This window comes from Mobula birostris, chromosome 6, assembly GCF_030028105.1.
Source record: "Mobula birostris isolate sMobBir1 chromosome 6, sMobBir1.hap1, whole genome shotgun sequence".
NCBI classification, from domain to species: domain Eukaryota; kingdom Metazoa; phylum Chordata; class Chondrichthyes; order Myliobatiformes; family Myliobatidae; genus Mobula; species Mobula birostris.
This window is the reverse complement of record NC_092375.1, coordinates 85,307,601-85,319,402: the sequence shown is the minus strand read 5'-3', so window position 1 is coordinate 85,319,402 and position 11,802 is coordinate 85,307,601. Positions and strand designations below refer to the sequence as shown.

The 11,802-nt window shown below is 41.6% G+C and overlaps 1 protein-coding gene across 4 annotated transcripts in view; it reads right to left on the bottom strand.

Moving 5' to 3' along the window:
- Positions 1-435: 435 nt before the first annotated feature.
- Positions 436-11,802, bottom strand: part of LOC140199157 (RCC1 and BTB domain-containing protein 1-like) — a 77,066-nt gene continuing 65,699 nt past the window's right edge. For all 4 annotated transcript variants that reach the window (XM_072260764.1, XM_072260763.1, XM_072260766.1 and 1 more), the window contains 6 exons: positions 11,598-11,740; positions 7,788-7,978; positions 7,139-7,265; positions 6,896-7,047; positions 2,934-3,064; positions 436-1,316 (listed from right to left, as the gene is read on the bottom strand). In XM_072260764.1, the coding sequence (XP_072116865.1) occupies positions 1,176-1,316; positions 2,934-3,064; positions 6,896-7,047; positions 7,139-7,265; positions 7,788-7,978; positions 11,598-11,740 (885 nt within the window). In that variant the 3' untranslated portion in view covers positions 436-1,175. The remainder of the gene's footprint in view (positions 1,317-2,933; positions 3,065-6,895; positions 7,048-7,138; positions 7,266-7,787; positions 7,979-11,597; positions 11,741-11,802) is intronic.

The window sequence follows — 11,802 nt, the reverse complement described above, 5'->3', positions numbered from 1 at the left end:
ATTCTTTAAAAATAAAACAAGGATTGTGATTTCCCAGGAAAGACAGCATGTGGTCCATTAGCTCCGAAGGCTTAGGATTCCCCCAAGCCAAGCAAAGAGAGGAACTGTTAGGCGTGCTCAGGCTCCAACAGTCCGCATGTCATAAAGGCGAGTCTTCAGCATGCGACATTTTTGTGTTCAGGCAGGTGCACTCTTGCTGCCGTGGAACTACTGAGCGACGCTACCGCGTAATGTCTGGTGCTGCCTGCGGAGATTTCTCGCAGCGCAAATCGGGGCTTGGTTTGTACAAACCAAGCATTGGCATTCTGCTCCCAAAACTCCGGCAGTTTCAAAGCAACTGTGTTAGCCGATGTGTTGAATAACTCTGGAATCGTCCTAGAGCAATGGGGTTACCAATGTAGGTTTTCATAAATAAAGCGGCAGAGGTGTTTTACGTTTAAGGGAAACCATAACAACTCATTTTATTGTAAAAAAACAAACGTAGAACATCAGGCACGGTAGAAACTTCAAGCCATTACGTCATCACACCAGACCGCATCTTAAAGTGAACTCCAACTCCATGTCGGTGGTTGTGAATTAAAATATATTTCCACCAATTATATTACCCTACAATAACATGGATTGAGGTGGCCAGGATCTGCGTAACAATATTTACTCTTGGTTAGCAGCATACTGTCTCTCTCCATGACTCCAATTCATACAGACCAACCTTAAAATTCTGTTAAAAAATAAAAAATGTTACTGTTCTGGTTGCCATGGCTACTTCTTGGGGAGCCTGCCAGCCCTTTGTTAAGTTAATGGAACTGAGATCTCCTCTTCAAAATGAGTAGTAGTTACTATCAGACAATTGTCAAAAAGGGGAGCCATTTAGCGTTTACTGAAAACAATTTTGCAAAATTTATTCACAACCATTTCCTTACAGCAAAATGGTGCATAATTATTCACATCCAGGAAGCTAACAGAAATCAAACAATAAGCTGTAATATTGGTGCACGTTTTTGTGAAAATTGGATTAAACACACCCTTTATGTCCACTTTATTTGTACTGTTCTGGCAGAAGTAGAATTCTATATAACTGAGCTGGCTCAGGGATTACACAAGCATTCAGTAAATGCTCAAGAAATCATGGAAGGAATATATTTATAAAGATAATTGAGCACACCAACCCAGCAAATTCAGTTCCTGAAGGCTCCACATTTACTAGCCCTTCCAATAACCTCTTTCAAGAGATCTCCATCCATTTGCCAAAATGCGTCAGTGTTGGTCACAGCAGTCAAATGATTCACACAAAATTTGAAACAAAATTCTTCTAAATCCTACAAAGAAAGCAGAGAATCAAATGATGGTAATACAGGGAACATTGGAAATATTTTGACAGATCATTTCCTAGATTAAATATTGCAGAACAGTTGTACTTTACAGATGTATAGAGAGTCAGGCAAAGAACATGATGTGACAACTTGCATGTCTTTGGGATGTGGGAGGAATGAAGAGCAGAATGAAAGAAGTACAGTCACAGACTGCACCAGATTCTGGACAGAGCCTAGGTTGCAGAAGCACTACCTCTTGTGCCTCTGTGCTACCCAACGTCATCCAAGACTATGCTGCCATTATCTAAACTTGCACCAGGCTATTGTATTTGAGGTGTAATGGCTCCTGATTAAATAAATAAATGTCTTTGGAGTTGTCAATTCTCCTTTTCTCTGATATAATCCACACTCCTTCAGTTCCAATAATAATCATGACCCCGCATCCCAAACCACTAAACTCTAACTTCCTTCTCCAAGTCACACTTCACTTCTTCTTTTAAAAAAATCCGAGCATTTTTTATTTCCCAGCCTTCATATCTATAATTAAATTGTGAGCAGTTTTGGCTCCTTATCTAAGAAAAGATGTGCTGGCATTGCAGAAGGTGCAGAGGAGGTTCACAAGAATGATACCAAGAATGAAAGGCTTAAGGTATGAGGAGCATTTGATGTCTCTGGGCTCGTAATGCTGGAGTTTAGAAGAGTGATGGGGGGGGGGGTGATTTCATTGAAACCTAGTCAGCATGGCTTTGTCAAAGGCAGGTCGTGCCTTACGAGCCTGATTGAATTTTTGAGGATGTGACTAAATACATTGATGAAGGTAGAGCAGTAGATGTAGTATATATGGATTTCAGCAAGGCATTTGATAAGGTACCCCATGCAAAGCTTATTGAGAAAGTAAAGAGGCATGGGATCCAAGGGGACATTGCCTTGTGGATTCAGAACTAGCTTGCCCACAGAAGGCAAAGGGTGGTTGTAGACAGGTCATATTCTGCATGGAGGCCAGTGACTAGTGGTATGCCTCAGGGATCTGTTCTGGGACCCCTACTCTTTGTGATTTTTATAAGTGACCTGGATGAGGATGTGGAGGGATGAGCTAGTAAATTTGCTGATGACACAAAATTTGGGGGGTGTTGTGGATAGTGTGGAGGGCTGTCAGAGGTTACAGCGGGACATTGACAGGATGCAAAACCGGGCTGAGAAGTGGCAGATGGAGTTGAACCCAGATAAGTGTGAGGTGGTTCATTTTGGTAGGTCAAATATGATGGCAAAATATAGCATTAATAGTAAGACTCTTGGCAGAGTGGAGGATCAGAGGGATCTTGGGGTCCGAGTCCAGGTATCTTATCATCTGGAATGGTGTAAAATCTTGTTTGGGAATGTTCTATAAAGCACAGGCTGAATTTTACTGCATTAAAAACTCTATAGAAACAGGATGCTTCTGTTCAAAAGTAGGTGAGAAGCCATCTCTACTGATCTAAGTCATTGAAGTGAAACTCTGACCTTGTTTCTCACCCTTGCACAACAGCATGCTGCCTGATCCAGGGTATTGGAAACATTTTCTGTTTCCTTTACTGATTTCCAGCATCCGCAGAATTTTGTTTTGAACATTTCATGAACACTCACCTTAGCGTCATATCGTACAGCTGCCGAGAGCAACAAAAACGCGTTCTCCACACTAATGTCCCTCTTGATTATCTCCTGGCACAGCTTCTTCACCCTTTTTTCACAGTAAGATGTAGCCAGATCCAGAAGGCCTATGAACAACAAACTCAGTCAGTACTGTAAAACAATCAGTGTCAAATTCAACTTGTTGTAAACCAAACCATAAACTCAGAGCTAGGTATCTTGAGGTTGCTTCCAAGAAGTTACAAATCACGTACACCACAGCAGGCTGCACTGAAGGCTATATTTTGACAAAGGTTAGATCTGTACTAAGTGCAAAAAGAAACATATAAACAGAAGATATCACCAAGCACTGAGAGAAAGGATAGTATACATCACCCACCATATTACAATGACATACTGCAAAATTACATTTAAGCGTTGGAGTGGATGTAAAAAGAATTTGCAGAAAAGTTCAACACATGCAGTGCAGAGATAAGAGATGACAAGGAAATGAGATGTGTATATTTAGATTGTAAGCAGAAGACAGGACCAGAATTAGGTCATTTGGCCTGTGGCGTCTGCTTTGCCATTCCATCATGGCTCTCATCTTGCTAAGCAGGCCACCATGAACTTCTCAAAGGCCTTCTGAAAATCCAATTCAACAACATACACTCCTTTGTCTAACTTGCCTGTTATTTCCTAAGATAATTCCAATATATTTGTCAGGCAAGATTTCCCTTTAAGGAAATCATGCTGACTTTGGCCTTTTTTAATCATGTGCCTCCAAATATCACAAAACTTCATCCTTAATAATGAACTCCAACATCTTCCAAATCACTGAAGTCTGTCTGTCTGTGTCTTGTTTTACGGCGGTTGGAATTTTTAACTAGCCTAAAAATTCCTTTCTTTTCTTTCCCACCCTTCTTAAAGATTGGAATGAAAATGCAATTTTCCAGTCCTCTAGATCCATTCCAGAAACTAGTGACTCTTGAAAGATCACTACTTAATGCCTCCACAATCTCTTCAGATACTTTTTTCAGAACCCTGGGGTGTAATCCATCTGGTCCAGGTGACTTATCTACCTTCAGACCTTTCAGCTTCCCAAGCATCTTTTCTTTAATAATAGCAACTACACTCACTTCTGCCTCCTGACACTCTTGAATTTCCGTCATACTTCAGGTGTTTTCCACAGTGAAGACCGATGGAAGATACTTATTGACTTTGTCTGCCATATTTGTCCCCCAGTACTACCTCTCCAGCATCATTTCCCAGCAGTATGATATCCACTCTCATCTCTACTCTTTAAATATCTGGAAAAAGCTTTTGGTAAACTTTCTAAGAAAATGCTTTGAAATAGGCAGTTTTGAGTGTCTAAGTAGTCCAGGTCTTTAGGGCCAAGAATCAGGAATTTACAACAATCTTCTGTGCACCAGTGCACATGTGACACACGTTTCCATCATGTTACTGGTCAAATTGAACACAGAAGACAAACAATAGGGCTTAGTGGGAGGAGTTGACTATCAGAAGGGCTCTAGGGGTAATGGTGAAGAGCATGAAGACAGACCCACTGCAGATGATTTTCCGAATGAGAGAGAGTGGCCATGTTCAGCTGGACAATGAGAGATGATGGAGGAGAGCAGTTTCACTGCCATCGCAGAAACATGATTGGAATACTTGAATATAGAGCTGTGAGAAAGGTGGATGTGGATTTGGGAGGCAAATCCATCTGGAAAGGAAGGGGAGATTGGAGAAAGGTCAGTAGTTCATTGGAAATTCCTTAAACAACAAGTAATAAATGCCTGCAATCATACCAAAACAGAAAAGTGATTATTAAAACAGCTAGGTAACAGACTGGCAGAATTGGGATATGGAGGATCAGTTTGCTTCTGCTGTCCATACTCTTTCCTCTCAAGCAGTGGGTTATTAGGTCAAGCCTCACACCATGATCTGATGATTCATTATACTTCTGAAAAAAACATTCATAATTGAAATTCATAAGACAGAGAGCAGAATTAGGCTTTGTGGCCCATTAAGTCTGCTCTGCCATGCAACAATGACAGGAATTTGCAAGGGTTGATTAGGAGACATTGTGAGTAGGTAAAGGGATATCTAGAAAGACTTTCAAAAGTAAGATAGGGAAGTTCAGGGGCTGCATGTTTCTGTTAGAGAAGCGGTCCCCAACACTGGGCTGTAGAGCATGTGCTACCGGGCCACAAGGAAATGATATGAGTCAGCTGCACCTTTCCTCATTTCCTGTCACGCACTGTTGAACTTGAACATAGGGTTGCCAACTGTCCCGTATTTGCTGGGACATCCCGTATATTGGGCTAAATTGGTTTGTCCCATACGGGACTGCCTTTGTCCCATATTTCCCCTGCTGAGGTAGAGCGTTCCTATGAACCATTTTGTGCCAAAATGGCGTAAAGTGAAGAAGCAATTACCATTAATTTATATGGGAAAAATTTTTGAGCGTTCCCAGACCCAAAAAATAACCTACCAAATCATACCAAATAACACATAAAAACTAAAATAACACTAACATACAGTAAAAGCAGGAATGATATGATAAATACACAGCCTATATAAAGTAGAAATAATGTATGTACAGTGTAGTCAGGAAGATGAAGGCAAAACCGATTTGTGGAAAAAGATCAGCATGTACGCGCCTGCGCACGGCTATGTGCACGTCATGCATGCGCACACAGGTGCCCGTGTAAGGCTTCATGGTCATGGTAGTCTTTCCTGGGGTAAAGTGTCCCGTATTTGACTGCTACTTCTGTCCCTTATTTGGGAGTGAGAAAGTTGGCAACCCTAACAGTAAAAGACGCATGGAGGTGAGTTTAACCCTACTTGAACACCGCCCCCCCCCCCCACCCCCGATCGGCAAGAATATTGTCAATATTAAACCGGTCCGCGGAGCAAAAAAGGTTGGGGACCCCTGTGTTAGAGTAAAGGGCAACACTGGTAGAATTAGGAACTCTGGCTAATGAGGCATACTGAGGTCAGGAAAGAGGAGCGATATGTCAAATATAGACGGCTGGGATTAAGTGCATCCCTTGAGCAGTATAAGGGATGCAAGAATACACATAAGAAAACTAGGAGGGTAGTTAGGGGACATAAAAGGATCAAACTCCAGCTGTGATTAGTGGAAGAAAAATCATTTTGCAATGCACTGGTTAAGATTTTTCCTGCTATGCTGTAGGTATTTCATTACAGCGGTTCTGTAAGAGCAGTCTGTTCTGCTTTCAGCCTGTTTGGATTTGAGTTGAGATGAGGGGCCTTGTTGTTCAACTTGGGAATGTGGTGTCAGCCAGTCAGGATGGTGAATTGGCAGAATGCTGGGCGGAGAGCTTTTTGTGACAGACACTGGTGTGGATCGAGGTGTTTTTGGCAGGAGCTGGGAGGGGACGGAAGGGAAGATGGCTGAGGATGCCGTCCCTGTTGCACAAGGAGTTTTGTGCAGATGATTTGCTTCAAGGAGGAAGGGACAGTACTCCCATGGAAGAGCCCATTTGTTTGAAATGAATTTCGAGTGACATTCAGAAGGTGACATGTGCTTTCACGCAGACTGAAGGTGAGTTAAAGCCAACTTCAAGATGAGCTCCAATTTATGTGAACATTTGACTGTTAAATTATGATGAGCCCTTTTGTTTTTTACTTTTTCTTTAATAACAGTTTGGTTAAGTTAACATTCTTAAATACACTTTCTTTATAATTTTATGCAGTGTTCAGTCTGTTATTTCTTGATGACAGGCGACTGCATGGGAGCAGTAAGTTACACAGCATTCACACAATTCGGTGTTCGGGTGGGCGAGACATCCCAACCTCGAGAGAGACGCCCAATAAAAAGGGTTTCGCTTTCCCGTGCCACCTCAAGCAGCATTCTTCTTGTGAAACATCAGCAAACAAACTAATACTGACTCCCATAGCTCTAACTTCAACGGCAATCATTGAGCAGTGAGCAGTCACGCATATTGTACCTACGGCATCCTCAGGAGGTAGGTTAACAGAGTCTGTGTAAAGGTATTCGAGGAAGGCACGGTAAACTGGATAGCTAAACTGGTTGATTTCAATCACTTCTTTCTCGTCCTCACTCCAGTAGGACTGGAACATAGTCCGGAAATGTTCACACCTGGAGTTAAACAAAATAAACATTTGCAACAAATTTTACACACCTTAAATTCCAAAAAAAAAAGTCACTGGATGAATTTTCAAAGCAGTACCTAATTTTTAGAATAGCTTTATGAACATGGATGAATTTTCCTTCCACACAGAACTTTAAATCTGACGTTTCCAAACTGTCAAACTCCTTGAGCAGAGACTGGGCGACTGTCAGGTGATCATCTTCTTCTATAGAGAATGGCATGAGACGACACAGTTCAGTGTTCCACAACTAAATAGATAAATACCCTAACAAACTAAGTCTGCCTTCAACAAATTTGTCTGGGGAAAGCTTTCCAAGTGTACTGAAAACTCATCTAAATAAAGCTCAACTGAAAACAAACAGGAAAAATTAAGGCACAGAAATCTAATTATTCATAATGCAATAATAAAAGAAAAAATATTAACTAGTGGAAATAAATTCAAATAGAAAATGCAAAAGAGAAATGAGGTTTAAAAAAAAAAGTAACAAGAGGGAGAACATCTGAACTTCATGCAGAGAGCACCCAAGATGTGGTTGAGCCTGGATTTCTGACACTACTATCTGTACCATCACATCACCCAACAATGCTACTAATTCCTTTTGGTAACAATTAGTTACTGGACCAAAATAATTAACAGGTCCAAGATAAATGCTATATAATTTATAACTCAAATGTAAACATTTCAGATTTTGAGGGTGTGCCTTCCTCTAATTCATCATGAGCTTACCAACGTGGAGGAGACGCCACATAACTGCTGGGCTCGCAAAGCAAGCAAACACATCATCTGTGCAGGAGAAATGTGTGAGGTGCGGGACAGTCACCGATTGTCCACGACATAGGCCCCACATGTACACTTGACCACTCTGGGTCTTTGCAGCTGAAGTATTAGTGGGATGGCAAGCTGCAATCTCTACAATCCTACCAAAAGAAAATAAAGAACATGAACTGATAGGAAAGCAACAAAGCACAACATAAACACGAGAAAATCTGCAGATGCTGGAAATTCAAGCAACACACACCAAATGCTGGGGGAACGCAGCAGGCCAGGCAACATCTATAGGAAGAAGTACTGTCAATGTTTCGGGTCGAGACCCTTCCTCAGGACTAATGGAAAAAAGAGATAGTAAGAGATTTGAAAGTGGGAGGGGGAGACCCGAAATGGTAGGAGAAGACAAGAGGGGGAGGGATGGAGCCAAGAGCCGGGAAGTTGATTGGCAAAAGGGATACAAAGCTGGAGAAGGGGGAGTATCATGGGATGGAAGGCCTTGGAAGAAAGGGGGAGGGGAGCACCAGAGGAAGATGGCGAACAGGCAAGGAGTTATTCTGAGAGGGAAAGAGAGGGAGAGGGAGAGGTAAAGAGAGGGGGAGGGAGAGGTAAAGAGAGGGGGAGGGGAGGTTAAAGAGAGGGGGAGGGGAGGTAAAGAGAGGGGGAGGGGAGGTAGAGAGAGGGGGAGGGGAGGGGGAGATTAAAAAAAATTAGGGATGGGGTAAGAAGGGGAAGGAAGGGGCGTTAACGGAAGTTAGAAAAAATCAATGTTCATGGCATCAGGATGGAGGCTACCCAGATGGAATATAAGGTGTTGAGCACAACACAACATATTCCAGGCATTTTTCTATTGAATTAATCAATTCTCATAACTGAGTTTCCATACCCCTCACACATACAGCTCAATATGCTCAAGTATCTGTAAATTGCTCAAATATTTACATTGCTGTATTTGCTTCAACTTTCAGTATCACCTTTCATAATATACCCATTTGGTGGTCAGTCAAGAGGTGAAGAGCATTCCATAAACACCAGAGAAGCTCGGAGAGAAATTACAGGAAAGACGGTCAAATTCACCTGACCAAGAACCTGGCTCAGCTTTAGTGAAAGGTGGCAAGGGACAGTCTTTACTTTGGGGTGGGGAGGAACAATGAAGGCATTAAACCATGTAAACAAGGTGGGGAAAGAAAACAAGAATTTTGAACAAATCACTTTATCACATCCAAGATGGTTGTGCATGGGCAACTGTCAGTCAAGATGAAATCATCCACTTAATTTGTACTGACAACTGTATTTAAGTTGGTCTTAAATTTTGCTTACAAAACATGAACTTCACAAGGCAGAATTCATTTCCTGAAACATGCCCAAATTGATACATTTCTGCTTGTAATCACTAATAACAATAAATCCTGAAGGACAAATTTAAATGAGATAAGAATAGACTTTACAATCCAGTTCACCAAACGAAGACAACTTTTGTGGCCTATTCATTTCTGCAGAAAAAAGTCTTCATGCTGTTCTTCAACCAATTTGCTGGCATTTCAAGCTGTATTTAGCTACATGTACAAATTTCTGCTGAATATTTAAAACTCTTGCACATTGATGCTTTTTCCCATTCAAAAGAGCATCAGCATTACAAATGTGCAATTACAAGGCTGAATTGTTAGACATTTAATGCCATTTCCATTGATATATTTTCAATGTCACACTCACAATACTTACAATGTCAACAGCAGTTCATTGGCAATCTCCGAGGGTGGAGATCACAAATCCAGCACCCATTCCAGTGATAAAACAGCTGGATTGTCCAACCTGTTGTCCAGTGGTTACCCCAGTAACCGTCAGGACTTGTCTTCCTTTCCAGATGGAAAATGACCAGATTAGACCACACTTGTAGTGTGTGCAGTTCTGGTCTCTACACTATAGGAAGGCTGTTTTGGGACTGGAGGAGATCCACCAAGATGTTGCCTGGATTGGAGGACTTCAGTTTTGGGGGAAGGTTAGATAGGCTAGGCTTGTTTGTCTTGGAGCAAAGGAGGCAGAGGAGTGACTTGATAGAGATGTGTGGATAGGGTAAATTGTCAAAAACTTCCTCCCAAGGTAGGGGTATCAAAAAGAAGAGTGTAGGTTTAAGATGAGAGGAAAGAGTTTTTGAAAAGAAGTGAAAGAACCAGAGGGGCAAGGTTTTTTTTGTTTACACAGCTGGAATGCACTGCCATAGGTGGTGGTGGAATCAGATACAATCACTACATGTGAGAGGCATTGAGAAAGAGTTAAATAGGCAAAACACAGAAGGATTTGGGCCTAATGTGGGTAAAAGAGACTGGCATTGATGACATGAACGTGTTGACTGTTAAGTATTGTGTGATTCCAGATGCTATGAATCTATTAGTAGAGTAGCTTGTCAGTTTCCCAGCTGGCCATTTTCCTCCAGGCTGGAAATGTTGACTGTACTTTTTTCCATAGATGCTGCCTGGCCTGCTGAGTTCCTCCAGCATTTTGTGTATGTTGCTCGGATTTCCAGCAAATGCAGATTTTCTCTTGCTTCAGCTAAATGATTATTTCCATGCCACTGGGAAATCTCTTCCCCCACCATTCAGCAATCAACTCTGCTGGGATATCATGGTGTTACTCCAAGAGGCCTTTAGCTGAGGGAGACCAGCTGATCAAGTCTGGGCTTCGGTGGGGGAGGGGGGAGATGTGAATTTGGTGATTACTATCCACATAAAGGTCTGTCTAAAATACCAGCTAATAAGGCACAGGTGTATTTTATCCAAGCAAAAGAATAAACTGACCAGTTTTTAAAAAAAAAGTCTTCACATTTATGCTTTGTTTCAGATGAATGTCACGGAAAGTGCAATTTCTCATGTATCCTTTCCTGAGGTGGAGGAGGGTATAATGCTGCTTCCCATCCCCACAAAGGGCTCAGCTAAAAGGTGTCACTGAAGATCTCCATGACAACCACCCATGAAAAAAAGGCAGCAACGTCACCAGATCTCCCCCACACATGGATGACCACAGAGAGCACCAGAACAAGGGTGGCACTCAAAGTGCTGTGGGGTTAGCCTGGGCAATTTAGTCAGAAGCTTGCCACTGTCCAAGAATGCTGAGCAGCAAAAGTTCCAGCTGCAGCTTATAGGTGGATTATTCTGCTCATCATCACAGATTCCAGGCTGATGTTCCACAGCAATATTGAACAAAAGGTAAACTGTCAAAGGAGCACTCCATTGGGCAAGACATTAAACTCAGATGCCAAAACATCCCACAGTGCTATTGAGTCTCTTTTTAGATTCTAGGACTTGCAATTCCATCCCAGTGCACAATCCCAGGAACTTCCTGCTTCATTCTAAATGGACTACACACACTTTACTCTTGATTTTTACCATTTAACCTCAGAACTAAGGTCAATAATGTCTTCAGTATGTGTCCAGATTTCTAAAACCAGGAATGATGGCCAATTTTTAATTTTATTAAATTTTTTAAAAAACTGGCAATCATTCCCAGTTTTAGAAAAGCAAAATCTCTTCCCATAGCTCTTTCTGTAATACCCTGTAAAGTTTTAGTTTTTCATTATTTATCCAACTCCCTTTGGAAAGTTACTGTTGAATCTGCTTCCATCATCATATCCTGCAGTGCATTCCAGATCAAAACAAGTCACAATACAAAATAATATTTTAATCATTTCCACACTTGATGCAACTAGAAATGAGACTAATATAGTCCTGTCATAAACTGAATGAAATGTTCAGCATTTACAAAAAGCATTATTACCTTTCTTTCTCCAAAACGATCTGCACCGGGACCATCTGGTTCACCTTATTTCCAAAACCCAGCTGCCCCACTGCATTAGCACCCCAGGCATAAAGCAAGCCCTCATCTGTTAGTGCGAGTGTGTGAGCATAACCACAGGCAATCTGTAATCAAAGTAACCTTCATCAACCATAATAAAACCCATGAACACATTCTACAAAATAGA